General features: G+C 37.5%; 1 protein-coding gene across 1 annotated transcript in view; it reads right to left on the bottom strand.

Moving 5' to 3' along the window:
- Positions 1-1,421: 1,421 nt before the first annotated feature.
- The window catches only part of LOC107569257 (protocadherin-11 X-linked-like), a 201,048-nt gene continuing 183,877 nt past the window's right edge, over positions 1,422-18,592 (bottom strand). The window contains exon 7 of the mRNA XM_016255294.1: positions 1,422-2,218. Coding sequence (XP_016110780.1) covers positions 1,821-2,218 — 398 coding nt within the window. The 3' untranslated portion in view covers positions 1,422-1,820. The remainder of the gene's footprint in view (positions 2,219-18,592) is intronic.

The following is an 18,592-nucleotide window of genomic DNA, read 5'->3' as shown; positions in this document are numbered from 1 at the left end:
TATTGATTAGGAGAGTTAGGGTTGAGTCACCATCCTTATACTCGATACTCCTACACCGTCCCAGCTAGCAGACATGCAAAAGCTCGAGCGAGAGACCAGGCCACCACTTCATTCCCTTAATAGAGTCCCACAGCGCAATTATTCCTCTTAATCAAGAGTGTTCGACAGATCTTAAACTGTTGTTGAGGGAACAGCTGCCGGAGTGATTGTCAGTTCTCTCGCATCAAAGAGCAACACACTCCAACACGTCTCGCTGTGACACATTTCTTGTCGCTGGCACGTACACTATTTTATAGTGAAGTAATTTTTTGGATCACTGACCCAAATATTTCTGTGTCATCAGTATATACTAGAACAGAAGAACTGTTGGCAAATTACATTTGTGCTGATTTCTCAACCCACACTGCCTCTTTGTGGGATTACTTGATGTCTCTGTTTGAATAAACTGGATGAAAATATGACACGATTGTAAACAAACTTCTACTTCACTTAGCAGTCATTACATCCATACAATACACATCTACATCTTAAGGCTGTTTCTTTGACATCATTATATATAAATCTCGCAAACGCTTAATTTTTTTCGCAAGTTTAAAAAGAAGTGGCACCATACAGGCACACACATACGCACACACACACACATTTAAAAGGTAGCCAATTATGCTATTATAGAGCAGTGTTCTGCTTCTATAGCGGTTATGGTGATTACTGATCAAAGTAATTATACTATTGGGAGATTCTTGTAATTGGTTCCACAGCACTTATTATGGTGCATAAATTGTATAAATCAAGAGAAAAAATTTGATATAGTAGTGCGAAAAAACAAAGGATGTCTTTTTAGCCATGTCTGTGCCTCTGCTAATGAGAAAATGTTGAAAATAAGCGGGTTTCTTATAATGGCAGAGAAAGGGTGTCAGATGCACGGAAACTACCAACATGCCGAACATCAGAGGAAGGCTCTAAGCTCACCAGGGAGAAAAAGCTAACGTCAAAGTATAAGAAAAAAGCACCCTAATACATAAAAGTTTCTACGTGTTAACACCGAGCAAGGCTAATTTTTGCAGAGAGGCTTAGCTGTATCTGTAGACTTGACAGAGTAAGCAAAACATTCAGGGGCATTGAACTAGGTCTCTTTAGCAGAATAAAACTGACTCAGGCGGAAATTCAGCTGGAAACGAAGCACCTCACAAAAAGCTGAAGAATTACTGCAGTCACCCAGCGCTCAGACATTACACTTAACCTCACTGACTACGCTTACATGCCTCGTAATATTCCGAATACGGTTCTTAACTCGGAGCCTAATTTTTATTGTTCTGTTTACAATATTAAATTTTATTGTCTGTGATCATGTGCAGAGCACAAAGAAATAACCACCAGCTTTTTTTTAATAATTATATAGGAATTTCAGTGTGCATGTAAACGTATGCAATGATTTCTTCCACGAGCACAGACTTAAAAGTAATTTGTTAAGTTGCATTCAAGAGGCGCACAAAAGAATGAAATAAAAATCTTGTCCCTTTTGATCAACAGTAAAGCTTAATTCATTTGCCACTAATCTGTCACTAAGACACATTTCACACCATTTTTTTTTCACTTGAGGAGCTACTTTGGTCTATATCTACCATTTGTCTGCTGTACATGTTTCAGTTCGACAGAGGATATCGAAAGCTACCGTCCTTTGCTTTAACTTCCCCTTCTGCTGAGTTTAGAAACATCCTGTGTCATGAAACATTTGACACATGCTAATAACGATCAGAACCCGTCAGCTTTTCCATTTCAATCACTCTCATTATGCAGTGCTCTGAGACCTACCCTCACTTCTACAGCTGATGCTCGTGCAGGAAGGCGGAAGAGCCTCCGCTCGTAGACGTCTGCGGGCTGGACGTGGCGGAAAAGCTGGCTAGAGGGATGACCTTGATGGGATCCTCTTTCTTGCTGCAGTGTCTCTCAAGTGTGTTGTAGAATTGGGGCCGGTTGCTCCCTTTGTCCAGATCAACTTTGGGCACTGACCTGCCAAGGGTGTGACGCCCATCTGGCTTGGTCCCCCGCGCCCAGCTTTGTTGAAAACCAAAGGAGGACAGAGTGGCGGCACCGGACGTCTGGAATTGGGTCAGCGGTGGCGGCATCCAGCAACTGTCAGAATGACCCAGGATCAGACATTCTTGGGTACAGGTCTCCGAGGCCTCGGCGAGAGCTTTCTGCAGGTTCACTTCAATAGCTGTGGATGATGAAATGAAAAATGCGGAGGCTCAGTAAAAAGGTGAACACGGAAGACAAAATAAATCATACTTTCTCTTACTGTTAAGGCACTTGGAGACAATACAAAGTTGGCACTATCAAAAGGTGACCTGTAAATGTCAGCTTCTGAGAGAAATGAAAGACAGTGATAAATGTTTAATTCATCTCATAATGAGAAAAAACAACACCAGTTCGTTTAATGTAAATGGTATTCCCATGGTTCTCAGTGTTTACCTACAATATGCACTGAATTCCCTGTAGCTTAATTAAACCTTTAAAAAAAGTCTCTGTTGTTTGTGTCTGAGATTGGCTTTTTACATATCAAAGAATTAATGAACGGCTCCAAAACCATTGTATATTTTAATCGCAGTCATCGTGGCACACCTTTTCTTCTGCTGATGTCTCCCGCTTAAATCAAGTCAATTAAGACAAATCAACTGGAAACGCAGAAATTCTTCCTTCTTCACCTACTTGTTAGCGCAGCTGACACGTACAGTAAGCATGCTACAGTAGTTGCGAGCAACAGAACGTGATTTGCTCAAAGAAAAGAGAACATAAACTACAGGACTCAAACTTTCTTATCTCATTAAACTTGCTCTGACATCACATGCGAGATGTGCCAAGAAAAAGGCCTCAGTATTGAGCCCCAGCCATAAAGCCTGTCAACTCTAATAATTAGAATGTAAAACAGTGCTTGTGGAGGCAGGCTGGAGCCCTACAGCGGCGTATGTATATCTTAACCCACTAAGAAAAGGAGAGCCCTGTATGAACATCACTTTGCTCATGCTGGTCCCCACTCCAAGCTGTCACCTAGAAATAATTTAGCATATTTGCATAGGCAACGATGTTAGAAATAATTGAAAGGGACTATGTCTATGCTTTTTTATGTTCAGTATTTTAATATCATGCAGAGGGAAATCCAAATATTCTGAATAGCAGAAATACAGATGAAATATTTACACATTTACCCAAAGTAACGGACATTGCATTCGATACGTTTGATCAGTTCATGCATTTCCTGGGAATCAAACCCACGGCCTTGCATTACTAGCTTGCACTGCTATTGATTTAATATTTGAGAAACAGATATCCTTACATAAATACCATATAAGCTGCTAGGTTAATGAACACTTGAGAACACACTTACAAATGTTACTGATCATCAGAGAACGCTACCATAGATATTTATGGTTTTCACAACCATAGGCTGAATAATGTTGACATTTTCCATGAAAATTAATTGGTTTTAGTGTGAATATTAAGCAGCCTCTGAAATGTTGACCGTTCCAGGATAGTGGACATGGTGGCGTGTCTGGAGCAGTCGAATGAGGGATGTATGTATATAGATATCTATGATTTGAGCTATAGGAACTGCATGAATTGAGCCACAGTAATGCTGTCAAACAAATATGTAAACAAATCCAAGAAAATGCTGATTCCTAATAAACATGTGTCATTCAACACTGAAAAACATCAATAAAAATAATTCAGTGTAAATTAAAATGACTATTTTACCCAACATTTGTGCATGCTATGCATTTTCATATTTAAAGTACCATGTTGTTAGCTTAGCAACATGCTAAACTCCATTGAAATCAATTGTGAATAGTCTCCTTCACATGGACAGAGTTGGTAGTGTTTCAAGTCACTAACCATGATGGTTAAGAAGCTGCCTTGAAAGTTAGCTGCCTATTTAAGTCCAAAGTATACTTCAATAGGGTGTGAACACCCAATACACAGCCTGTTCAAATATACTCTATTTGGTAGCATGTGCAAACACAGGCTCTTGACAGATGCGCACTGGAAAGTTTCATCCTTGTCCAGTGTCTGCGCAATTTCTCTTCAGAAGCAAAAATATGTCTTTGTACAGATTGATTTTTACCACCTCCTGCTTTAAAATAATTCCAGAATGCCACTCCAAATTGGACATCTGGGACAAATCAATCAACCCGAACCTCAGTGTTAAACATTATTTGACAATTTCCAAGATGGCGGTGACCAATAGAGAGCTGGTTCATGAGGAACATGAAAATTCTCTTTTATGTATTCCAATGAACGTATCATATGAATGTGCAACATATAATTGTTTGTTCATCAATGAATGCCTGCCTATTTTTCTTGTTAAATGCCTACTAGATAGACAGCTATTTAGTGCTAATGTCTGGAATTATGTACTATTACATTTGATATTAGACTATATAAATACATTTAAATTTATATATTTTTAATAACATACACATTTTGAATAACAAATTACAATTTACTGATTTTAGGACAGTCTGTCCTAAATAATTTGCAGAATATGAAATGTTCTTGAGTCATGGTGCCATCGTGTGGTGTGATTGGAACTCACTGAGGTCGGAAGTGGGATATTTCAACTGAAACATTCCCATCTATGACTTGTTGTGGTCTCCAGGGGAAGTCGTGGCCTAATGGTTAGAGAGTCGGACTCATAACCCAAAGTTTGTGGGTTCGAGTCTCGTACCGGCAGGAATTGTAGGTGGGGGGAGTGAATGTACAGCGCTCTCTCCCACCTTCAATACCATGACTGAGGTGCCCTTGAGCAAGGCACCGAACCCCCAACTGCTCCCCGGGCGCCACAGCATAAATGGCTGCCCACTGCTCCGGGTGTGTGTTCACGGTTTGTGTGTGTTCACTGCTGTGTGTGTGCACTTTGGATGGGTAAATGCCGAGCACTAATTCCGAGTATGGGTCACCATACTTGGCCACATGTCACGTCACTTTCACTTTTCACTTTTTCAGTAGTTTGTTGTTGTTCCGTCTATTCAACGTCTTTTTCGATTAAAAAACAACAGGACAGGACAGTGTTGCCACCTTGTGGATGAATGAACTAGTGCCAAAAAAAAAATCAAGGTGCATGTGCGAGCTGAACGTACAAAGTATATGGGGTTAAAATAATTGGGCTGCACATGCACTGTGCTGATGATGATATTTACGCCACACATTATGCATACGCTTGCACACACATACAAATCATAGTATATTGAGGGCTTTAGACAGCTTACTAGGTTTTGGAACAGAGCTATTGTATGCTCTTATTTTACATGTCAGTTTGTCTTAATACCAGAGAACTGGACAGAATAGCACAAATACAGAAAGCTATAAACAGAAAGAGAGAAAAGTGCGAGAGAGATGTGGCCACATCCTCCCGGGCTTACTCTGCTATAGTCTGCCTCAGAGCATCAGTGCATAAATCAGTGGAGCGGTAAACGTGTCACCTTTCAGAGGGTCACTAACTTCATTAAGGAAAAATGATGCCGCTCACTCACTCTCTGAGCAAGCAGAATGAGTCCTGGCCAGGTCGCTCTCGGAGGCTGCTGTAAATCACCCCAGAGCTGCTTTGGAAATTGGAGGCGTCTTTCAGAGACATTGTTCTTTTGAGGGGCTGAGCACATCACGCCACTGTGGATAGATTCATGCGTGCAGGCAGACACCCGTAGAGGCCCTAATACATTCTCTGAGAAGTGCGTGAGACACCTTTAGTGCATTTGCCCAGCAGGTCCATGTGTGTGTGTGTATATGAAGCCAATCAGCACAAGCAGTGGAGAATATGTGCGCAATTACATTATGTGTAAAAGGTGTTTTGAAACCACGCTACTCTCCAGCGTGCAGAGGCACAGCAAGAGCTGTCAGTGGCGCTATGTCAACAGCCAGGAGAGCTACTATTTTTCGCATGTGATATTTCACATTAAACAGCTCCAAAGATGTAGTCCGTATCAGTTTCTCCTCCACAGGGACTAGTACTGCTTGACTGATGTGGGTGACAGCGCTGAATGCTTTCGTCAGCCCGAGGCAGCGGCTCACTCTGATGCTGTTTAAGTGGTTTTTGTATTCAGGGGAATCGCTACTCTACCATCGAGCTTTTAAAAAAGAATCAGACCCCACGTGCTAAGAGATAGTATTTTTAATTTCACCTTCTGCAGAAAAAAAAAAATCGAATGTCGTGTGAGGTAATGATATTTACATTATTGCAAAACATACAATAATGAGAGTAATAGAGCTTCTAATAGCGGCTCGCATTTAAAGCAAATTGTCTGCAGATTGAAACATTTCTCAAAATAGCCAGTGCTTATTGACTGAAGTCCCAGGCTGATTCACACTTGTAATTACAGCGGTGCGAATGCTTGAAGATAGTTTCAATCTTCCCTTGCAAACATTGTCTAACACTGTTGTCAGAGATTGGTAATCGGTTTGCTCCCGTATGACAAACCGCAAAGTCTTTTGTTCTAAAACCTGAGCTTTATTTTCCAAACTAAAACAAAAGAAAAGTGTTCCAATCCTTAAAGGAATAGTTCACCCACACATGAATCATTATTTACTCACCCTCAAGTTGTTCTAAACCTGTATGAATTTCTTTCTTCAAAAGAAGATATTTCGAAGAATGTTGGTGACCAAACATTTGCTGGTCCCTATTGACTTACATAGTATTTTAGTTTTTTTTCATAAAGGAAATCAATGCGGATAATTTGAAGATATTTTGAAGAATGTTAGCAACCAACTGTATGGTTACCAACATTTGATTTATTTATTTTTTTAAATATGTTCTATTTTGTTAAACAGAAACTCATACAGGGGTGTGTTTCCCGAAAGCATCATTAGCAAACTATGGTCACAAGTTCTGTCATTACTAAAATAGTTCAACGATTTGTTGTTTCCTGAAACCAGAGTTCAAATGAACATTCCCAAACTTGCGTGGTTGGAACTACAACACCTTTAAAGTTGTCCAAATGAAGTTTTAATATATTTACAGTAGGAAATTTACAAAATATCTTCATGGAACATGATCTTTACTTAATATCCTAATGATTTTTGGCATAAAATAAAAATCAATAATTTCGACCCATACAATGTATTTTTGGCTATTGCTACAAATATACCCCAGCGACTTAAGACTGCTTTTGTGCTCCAGGGTCACATATAGTTACTTGTTAGTAAGACATCTGGATTTAAATAAATGATGCTCTTGGGCACAATAAGCAAGCTAACATGCAGTACAAGCTATATCTTCCATTCTATATACAGTATATATATAATATATATATATATATATATATATATATATATATATATATATATATATATATATATACACACACACACATGTTTATCTGTTTATCTCTCCTATACAGAATCAAACATTAAATAAAGCAAAATGGCAGGGAACAAAAATAGTAAATTAGCCATCAGGTGTCATGTTCAATACAGCAGTATCTCAGAGATCTCAAATAAAATTAATTAGCAGAAGTTATTACTCCACCACATGTGTGCAACGTCATTAATAACAGCACTAGACAATTATTGTTAACAATAATTAACATGCCTCTCAAAACCTGAGCTTAATTTTCCAAACTAAAAGAAAAGAAAAGAAAAGAAAAGAAAAGAAAAGAAAAGAAAAGAGTATCAATCCTTTTAAAACCTATTAACATAATAGAGCGTGAAAACTGAAAAAAAATTGTTGTATAGTTTGTTAAATATGACATCTCACCGTCTACACAGTGATACAGGGTTGTATGACAATAACTGCTGTTGTGGAAAGAAAAACAACAACAGTTAACACATAAAATGAACCGACATGTGGCTGGGCTATAGTGACATTTACGTAAACACGCTCTTTGACAGTATGGGACGCTCCTGGTCAGGGTGTGTGATGAAAGGGTGCTCGTAGCACACGGACGTGCTGACAAGAAGCACGGATGACAGTTTGTAACAGGGCTGTTAAGCAAAGCAGCATGACCTGAATATAACTTGATGGGATTTACATCAAGGATGCCACAGAGATGATTACTCAAGTCATTATGTTAGCATGTGCAAACCCATTACTACCAATTAGAGGGCTAATTGCATAAATATAGAACATCATCTCTCCGCACTCTCTTTTTCCTGTCTAAACATTGTCTAGTTGACTGTAGAGCTTAAGAAAAACAGCACATTTCTGCATGGAGCAGCGAGCTTTATGTCACATGAGAGAATTCAACCTTGAATTGTATTGAACGACATATACAGTGGGGCAAAAAAGTATTTAGTCAGCCACCAATTGTGCAAGTTCTCCCACTTAAAAAGATGAGAGAGGCCTGTAATTTTCATCATAGGTATACCTCAACTATGAGAGACAAAATGAGAAAAAAATAATCCAGAAAATCTCAATCTACAAACAAGCAAGATTTCTGGCTCTCACAGACCTGTAACTTCTTCTTTAAGAGGCTCCTCTGTCCTCCACTGGTTACCTGTATTAATGGTATCTGTTTGAACTCGTTATCAGTATAAAAGACACCTGTCCACAACCTCAAACAGGCACACTCCAAACTCCACCATGGCCAAGACCAAAGAGCTGTCAAAGGACACCACAAACAAAATTGTAGACCTGCACCAGGATGGGAAGACTGAATCTGCAATAGGTAAACAGCTTGGTGTGAAGAAATCAACTGGGGGAGCAATTATTAGAAAATGGAAGACATACAAACCCACTGATAATCTCCCTCGATCTGGGGCTCCACACAAGATCTCACCCCGTGGGGTCAAAATGATCACAAGAACTGTGAGCAAAAATCCCAGAACCACACGGGGGAACCTAGTGAATGACCTGCAGAGAGCTGGGACCAAAGTAACAAAGGCTACCATCAGTAACACACTGCACCGCCAGGGACTCAAATCCTGCAGTGCCAGACATGTCCCCCTGCTTAAGCCAGTACATGTCCAGGCCCATCTGAAGTTTGCTAGAGAGCATTTGGATGATCCAGAAGAGGATTGGGAGAATGTCATATGGTCAGATGAAACCAAAATAAAACTTTTTGGTAAAAACTCAACTTGTCATGTTTGGAAAAGAAAGAATGCTGAGTTGCATCCAAAGAACACCATACCTACTGTGAAGCATGGGGGTGGAAACATCATGCTTTGGGGCTGTTTTTCTGCAAAGGGACCAGGACGACTGATCCGTGTAAACGAAAGAATGAATGGGGCCATGTATCGTGAGATTTTGAGTGAAAACCTCCTTCCATCAGCAAGGGCACTGAAGATGAAACGTGGCTGGGTCTTTCAGCATGACAATGATCCCAAACACACCACCCGGGCAACGAAGGAGTGGCTTCGTAAGAAGCATTTCAAGGTCCTGGAGTGGCCTAGCCAGTCTCCAGATCTCAACCCCATAGAAAATCTTTGGAGGGAGTTGAAAATCTGTGTTGCCCAGCGACAGCCCCAAAACATTACTGCTCTTGAGGAATGGGCCAAAATACCAGCAACAGTGTGTGACAACCTTGTGAAGACTTACAGAAAACTTTTGACCTCTGTCATTGCCAACAAAGGGTATTTAACAAAGTATTGAGATGAAATTTTGTTATTGACCAAATACTTATTTTCCACCATAATTTGCAAATAAATTCTTTAAAAATCCTACAATGTGATTTTCTGGATTTTTTTTCTCATTTTGTCTCTCATAGTTGAGGTATACCTATGATGAAAATTACAGGCCTCTCTCATCTTTTTAAGTGGGAGAACTTGCACAATTGGTGGCTGACTAAATACTTTTTTCCCTCACTGTATGTAATTTTACGAGGGTTACATACACTACTGCTCAAAAGTTTGGGATCAGTAAGACTTGTAATGTTTTTTAAAGAAGTCTCTTATGCTCATCAAAGCTGCATTTATTTGATCAAAAATACAGAAAAAAAGTAATCTTGCAAAATGTTATTACGATATAAAATAATGTTTTTTATTTTAATATACTTTAAAATATAATTTATTTCTGTGATGCAAAGCTGAATTTCCATCAGCCATTACTCCAGTATAAAGTGTCACATGATCCTTCAGAAATCGTTCTAATATGCTGAATTATTATCAGTGCTGGAAACTGTGGTGCTGCTTAATATGTTTTTGGAACCTGTGATATTTTTTTCAGAATTTTTTAATGAATAAAAAGTTAAAAAGAAGAGCATTTATTTAAAATATAAATATGTTCTAACAATTTACACTACCGTTCAAAAGTTTGGGGTCAGTACATTTTTTTATTTAAAATAGAAATCTTTTCTAACAATATACACTACCGTTCCAAAGTTTGGGGTCAGTACATTTTTAATCTTTCTTTTTTTTTTATAAATTAAAACTTTTATTCAGCAAGGATGAGTTAAATTGATAAGAAGTGATAGCAAAGATTTATATAGTTAGAAAATATTTATATTTTGAATAAATGCTGTCTTTTTAACTTTTTATTCATCAAAGAATCCTGAAAAAGTATTGCAGTTTCCAAAAAAAATAAAAAATTGGCAGCACAACTGTTGCCAACATTGATAACTCTAATAATAAATCAGCATATTAAGAATGATTTCTGAAGGATCATGTGACACTTTATACTGGAGTAATGGCTGATGGAAATTCAGCTTTGCATCACAGAAATAAATTATATTTTAAAGTATTTTAAAATAGAAACCTTTATTTTATATCGTAATAACATTTTGCAAGATTACTGTTTTTTTTCTGTATTTTTGATCAAATAAATGCAGCTTTGATGAGCATAAGAGACTTCTTTAAAAAACATTACAAGTCTTACTGATCCCAAATTTTTGAGCGGATTCAGTGTTTCTTTGCTTTAAGTTGTGTTGAAAAGCATAAACAAAATTTTATGAGAGACCACGGCAAAGATTTAGGGTTTTTTCGAAACGCAAATGATCAAGTAATGAGTCTTCATGAAGTGCACTGAGCCAAAACATACCCACCGAGGGGGTACACTGTGGCATATTTGATCAAAGTTTAGTATAGTTTCAGCCATGTATGCACATTTTACATGTATTTAATTGGTGCACTTGATATGAGCACAGTTAGAACCCTTGGGGACAGGAGACGAACACGACACGAGAGAATATCCATACTAAATTAAGGATATTATTATAGTTTCATCCGCTGACAACCTTAAGACCTGAAGGAGAGCTGGAGTTTCTTACAAATTCAATGGGATCCAAAAGTCTGAGAACACTAGTGAAGTACTTCTATTTGGCATTTTTTGTTTAATGCTATTTTTTTTCCCCATTACACATTAGTTAGAAAAAGATCTGAAGAAAAAGAAATGAAGAACAACATCAATTTCAAAATCTCTCATTATAGAGGCTAGTTGTAACACTTCATCTGATTTTGGGAAAAATAAATAAAATCAATGTATGTTTTTCATTTATGAGGGTTTTGAGCTAGGCTTTGTTGTAACAATACCTAGGCTAATTGTAAAAATTTCACTCATATCATTAGTTTGGAAGATACACATAAAAAAACTAAACTAACTAAATAAATGCCTTTCATTTAACAGCATTTTGAGCTATTGTTTGAAAACACTTTTCAGTGAGTTACTCAGATCTTGTGCTTCAGCAAGAACATCTCACTGTCTGTGAAGGAGTTAATATGGTCAGTGTCATAAATTGACTTATCTGATTAGTGAAATACTACACAATTTAAAATATTCCTCATTCATTTTACATCAGTGTTTTTTTTTTCGAAATTCTAAAATCTCCTGTATACTTCCTTCTTAAATTAGATTTTCAATGCCAAGTTTTCATTGTGGTCACAGTCATCTGGGCCCCTCTGTACATGCATGCAATACAGATTACAAAAGGCATGAGCTTCAAACAAATTCCATTTTTTCAAACAAAATGAAATTTGAAAGATAATAATTGAATAAATGTAATTACATGGACTTTATCATTTCATTAGACACCCACTCTGACTCCACATCTAGATTGGCAAACGGATGGTCATTAATAATAATGGAGCTATTTAACCCCATGGGTGTTTTACAAGGGGAAAGATGCCATTTTTCACTCAAGGGTTGGACACAACCATCAGGTGAAATGAGAGACCCACTTTTCATTCTCATGAATCAGGGAGAGGCCACTTACTGCAGGCTAGATGCATTTCATCACCAGCTCCACTCCAGCACCACTCTCGTATTTCATCGCTGCTTATGAGTGATTTACACTTTTACTTTTGCAGAGGAGATCCGTATGATTTCATGCTGCTCTTAGCTATTATATATTCATGAAGTCCCAAATGTACAAATGCACAGAGGGATGTAAACTGTGACATGCATCGCAAAAATAAATTACAACTGGAGGCCAGGGGCATGCAACACTCCAGCAACTGCAATATGTTAAGGAAATTCCGGGCTCCGTGGAGCCATACGACATATTTTATACACTTGCGGGAGCTTTTCAGCATCTTCACAAGTTCTACTTTCTAGATTTCAGCATCTAAAAATTATCTTTCAAATTAATCTTAATGATGACTTTGTAAATTGTTATAATGCATTTCATTTACAAATTAATTTAATTAACAAATTGGTAGCCAATACACAGTCATATAGGAAAATATAGAACTCAACATTTCACGTTGACTAATACACTAAGAATTATACAATACAATTATGTGTGTCAGTAATGTAATGTGTTAAGATAATATGATACAATTTAATAAAAAAGTTCAAATATATATATACATATATATATATATTTTAAAATGTGCTTAAAATGCATTGATGCTAAGTTAAAAACACATGCCTTCTGATCAATAGGCACATTTCTCAATAAGGAATTTAATATAAATGTATTAATTCAAGGCTGAAATTGTACCTACTGTAAATACAAAGCATGTTTTCGCATGTCTGAAACCTGTTTCTCAAAGCTGAACGACTTCTAACAGTGACTCAAAAACACTGCATTAAAAGGAATAGTTCACCCAAAAGTGAAAAATTGCTGGAAGTTTGCTCACCCCCAGGCCATTAAAGATGTAGATGAGTTTGTTTCTTTATCAGAACATATTTGGGGACATTAGTGTTACATCACTTGCTTACCAATGGATCCTCTGTAATCCACAATAATCCACACAAACCGTTAAAGTAAAAAAATCCATCTTTTTAACTTTAAACTGCAGCTTCTGGCTTACATACGAGTACTCTATCCACAATATTACTTTCTTCAGTGAAAACGTTGTTTTGTCTGCATAAGGAGAGAAATATGCACAGATCAAGCACTGTTTACAAGTGAAAACAATGCATATATTTGTTTCTTACAAGCACAGTTTTTCACGCCACATGCCATGTGGATTATTGTGATGTTTTTATCAGCTGTTTGGACTCTCACTCTGACGGCACCCATTCACTGCACAGCATCCATTGGTGAGCAAGTCATGTAATGCAACATTTCTCCAAATCTGTTCTGATGAAGAAACACACTCATCTACATCTTGGATGGCCTGAGGATGAGTACATTTTCAGCAATTTATTTATTTTTGGTTGTTTGTGTGTGTGTGTGAGAGAGTGAGAGAGAACTATTCCTTTAACAGTGCAAGACCCTGAAAACACAGCAAGATGTGACACAATGACCAAATACAGCATTCTGAGACATGCATACAATCAATGGGGAAAAATAGCACAGACAAACTACAAGAGCTATCTTATGTTCAGTGATGTGGAAATATAACGAACAATACACTGACTTCTTAAGTCAATTTCTATTTAGGCCTATTGCTTTACTTATCTGCCACAATAATATCTCTGAATTATCTTTGGGGGGTTTTCTCAACAATTATTCACACCTTTTTGGTTGTTTGTGTGTGTGTGTGAGAGAGTGAGAGAGAACTATTCCTTTAACAGTGCAAGACCCTGAAAACACAGCAAGATGTGACACAATGACCAAATACAGCATTCTGAGACATGCATACAATCAATTGGGAAAAATAGCACAGACAAACTACAAGAGCTAGGCTATCTTATGTTCAGTGATGTGGAAATATAACGAACAATACACTGATTTCTTAAGTCAATTTCTATTTAGGCCTATTGCTTTACTTATCTGCCACAATAATATCTCTGAATTATCTTTGGGGGGTTTTCTCAACAATTATTCACACGTGTGTTTAATTGTGATTAATTTGATTAATTAATCATCTTATCATGTAATTAGTTTGATATTTTACTAACTTGTTAATCAGTGTAATTACTGACTTGATTGAAGACTGAACAGAGAAAAATAAAGAGTTGTGGAATTCTATAGATAGTATATGATGAAAAATGCCCTTGTTGAGATTAAATAACCGATTGACAAAAAGCATGACAATTTCAGGCGGAAGTTATAATTCACTATTGCACAGCTGAGTTGCTCTGGGGTCCAGCAGAAGATGTTTTTTTTTTTTGAATAATGGCCTCCTGAATACATAAAGAACGCATCCCACCATCTGTTAGTCGGCAGTAAAAAAAACAAAAACCTTGAGGGCAACACATGTGCAGTTTCCTGTATTTGAATGAAAATCTGGCACAGATGATTTCTCCTCATGAAAAAGAGCATCTTACAAAGAAAAGCATGTTTTTTACGCCTGGCAAATGTTCAGTCTTGTATCTTCTCAATTTGCTACTTGTTTATCATCTTTCACACCTGCACAACAGACACTGCTTACAACTCGAGCATATTCACAGTAAGATTGCTGTCATACGGATTCATTTATCCCAACAACACTGACCTGGCTTTGTTACTGAGGACACTTAAGGCATTTTTATATTTAATTAGACAATTATTATGTTTGTTTACACACTGCATTCACAATAATTATAACTTCTGATTGGTCTTGGAGAAATCAAAAGTTATAAATCATTAACAAATAGTGTGCAATTATTTAATTGACTAATTAAACTCATTTTTTCACCTTGTCAAACCACATCTAATTGACTCAATCCTTATGTAATGGAAACCGCTGTGGCTTTACGAGGATGCGCTATATTTCTCAAGCTGATTAGTATAAAATAAGGGTGGAGTTGACTGACGGCACCTCAACACATTTTTTAATGTGCATATTTTTAGGTGCATATTTCACAGTGCAGCTATGAAAAAAGTGGCCTTTCGTTTATAGCAGTCGCAACGGGCCTCATTCACTAATGACTGCACATAAATGTGTATGCAAAAATATTCCAGGTGCGTACATGCATAAATGTGTTACTTTCATTCTAATAGTGATAAATTAGGATTATTCTAAATGAGTGAGCTTGTGCATGAAGTTGGTAATTAGCATAATACTACAAGCACAAAACGTCTCCATATAAGGGCTTTACAAACAGCCTCTCCTGTAAAGCTATTCGTCACACTCTACCAGTGTACCCTTATGCTCTAAAAATGTGCTTTCGTCTGAGCTAGTATAAAGTCCTTATATAGGCCTAAGACAAGAAGTATTTCGACTCTTTATGGATGTCAAACATTAGTGGAATGTTTCTGTGATAAACAGCACCTGTGGTGACTCTGCTATAGGACACCTGTGTGAACTTGAGGGGAACTGACTTTATCCATCCACTAAATATCACCTCGGGACCACTTGGTTAAAACAAATGGCAAAAATGGCTGGAAAAAGTGAAGTTAGTTTTGAAAAAAGCATAATATTTTTAGCAGAACCCACATGGTTTGATATTTTGTTATCTGTGAAATTACAGCATTTTTTAAGTGTGACCTGCAGCCATAGTTCCAGCTGTATTTGTCAATACAGTGAAACTTTCCAAACACATTTAGAAATGATCACAGAACTTTCATTTCTGGGTAAACTGTCCAAAATACTTATCGGAGCCGCACCATACATTACCGTTCAAGAGTTTGGCATCAGAACGTTTTTTTTTTCTTCAGAAAAGGCATACATTAAAGTAGCAGTCAAGACTTTTATAATCTTACAAAAGTTTTCTATTTCAAATAAATTCTGTTCTTTTTAACCTTTCTGTCTATCAAAGAACCATGACTGTTTTCAATATTGAACAGCAAATATTAAAGGGATAGTTCACCCAAAAATGAAAAGGCTGTCATTAATTACTGGGTCAGTCATGTCGTTCCAAACCCGTAAGACCTTCGTTCATCTTCGGAACACAAATTAAGATGTTTTTGATGAAATCCGAGAGCTTTCTGATCCTCCATAGACAGCAATGTAACTACCACATTCAAGGCCCAGAAAGGTAGTAAGAACAACGTTACATTAGTCCATATGACTTCAGTGGTTCAACCGTAATTTTACGAAGCTACGAGAATACTTTTTGTGCACAAAGAAAACAAAAATAAGTACTTTAATCAGCAATTTCTTCTCTTCCGTGTCAGTCTTTGACACGCGTTCATGACAGTACCACGATGTTTTCAGTACCATGCGTTTGGTGGCGCAGACTGACACGGAAGATAATAAATTGTTAAATAAAGTCATTATTTTTGTTTTCTTTGCACAAAAAAAGTATTCTTGTAGCTTCATAAAATTACGGTTGAACCACTGATGTCACATGGACTAATGTAACGATGTCCTTACTACCTTTCTGGACCTTGAATGTGGTAGTTACATTGCTGTCTATGGAGGGTCAGAAAGCTCTCAGATTTCATCAAAAACCTCTTAATTTGTGTTCCGAAGATGAACGAAGGTCTTACGGGTTTGGAATGACATGAGGGGGAGTAATTAATGACATAATTATTATTTTTGGGTGAATTGTCCCTTTAATTATGCATTAATAGCATATTAGAATGATTTCTGAAGGATCATGTGACACTGAAGACTGGAGTAATCATGCTGAAAATTCAGCTTTGCATCACAGGAATAAATTACATTGTACAATATATTAAAAAAAGTTATTTTAAATAGTAATAATATTTCACAACATTGCTGTTTTACAGTATTTTTGATCAAATAAATGCAGCCTTGGTGAGCATTAGAGACTTTTTTTGAATGGTCGTGTATGTCACTTGAGCTCTCAGCTGATTGCCCAGAATATATCAAACTTCTTCAAGTCTACTTCCTCTTTTCCTCCTTCACACACCCGCCTCTCCATCCCACTTCACTCTCCTCTCTATCCATGCTGTGTTTGACCCAATGCAACGGAAAGTAATTGCGGGCAGAAAACAGCATTTAATGATTACTTCATCCCGACTCCCGAGGAGAGAGAAGTCACAGGCAGGTAATTTCAACAAAAGAGGGAGACCTTTTTTCCCCAACACATCATTTTAAGACAACAAAGAATATTATTGACTTGGCTGAGATTAAAACAGCAAAACAAATAAAAGAACAAAATCAAGGACAAAGTGACCACAGAAAGATGTTGTCCCTCGAAACACGGCGGGTCAAACTGTCTCCACTCTCTTTTCTTTTGTTAGTGTTGATTAAAAACAAGCAAGGGACAAAAGATTCCATTTGGTGTCTGATCTGGAAATAAATAAAACAGATAATAAGTAAATCTCCACGCTGCCACTCACACACTCGAAAGAATAAGATGCTGCCATATATCTTTCCAAACATCCCTCTCTCCATGTGTGTTAAGGTGAGAATGAGAGGTAAAGGAAATTGAAGCTCTTTTTTTTTTTTTTGGAGGGGACAAAAGATTGGCTGCGTTCTACTCTTCTAGCTACTTGACTTTTTCCCTTTTTTCCCTCTCCCTTGGACTGATGTTCTTGATTGTCTGGTGTGGTCCTACCTCTCCTCTCGTCTGGTGTGTTCAGGCCTCTCCTCCATTAGGAAGACAAGAAGAGGGGAGTGTTAGCATCAGCACAATCAGCACTGCCCAAACACACAGCATGGGCTGAATAGAAGAGAGGTGCAAACACCATAACAATCAGCAATCAGCACTGATCATGATAATAACATAGAGAGTGCTACAAGATCCATGCTGCGCTCTCCCTCCCTGCCAGGAGGACTTATTGTGTACATGGGCCAGCATGTGAAGAGAAGCGATAAATTCAACCACAATTTGAAATGTGAAAAATACACATTCAAATATAAATGGTAAAATGCCCAATGATGACTGTTTATGTGTTTTTGACAACTTATAAAATGCTAGAACAAAATCTAAGGTTAAAATATATATGGATGTATAAGTACAACATATTTCATGTGTTGTAACGGGTCACCTTTTATTTTAACATATTGATGACTGTTACGACTTCGGCATCTGTGTTTTCTGTGTGGAGTTTTTTTTGTGTATGTCTGTGCAGGGATTGGTTGCTGCAGAGAAACGTGATTGGCTGAACCTGCGGTTGCTCGGTCTTAAAAGGGTGGCGCTCTTGGAAGATGGCGAGCTCAATCTGGCGTTGGCCTTATGGCGTGAGGAGCTCCGGATTCCTTCTCCCGTCGACAGATTCCAAACCACTTGTTTTTGTAAATGGTTCATATTTCTGTAGTGAAGTAATTTAATTAAGTCACTGCCTGTGCTTTAGGAGCGTAAGGGTATCCTGCCCTTTAGTTTGACCTTGTTTGCGATTTGTTTATCTTAGGGAGTTAGGTATATATACTATATATATATATATATATATATATATATATATATATATATATATATATATATATACTATGATCTCTCTCTTTCAAA

This window comes from Sinocyclocheilus grahami, unplaced genomic scaffold, assembly GCF_001515645.1.
Source record: "Sinocyclocheilus grahami isolate Dianchi unplaced genomic scaffold, SAMN03320097.WGS_v1.1 scaffold1327.1, whole genome shotgun sequence".
NCBI lineage: Eukaryota > Metazoa > Chordata > Actinopteri > Cypriniformes > Cyprinidae > Sinocyclocheilus > Sinocyclocheilus grahami.
Note: the sequence above shows the minus strand (reverse complement) of the source record. Positions and strands in the feature narration are given on the sequence as shown.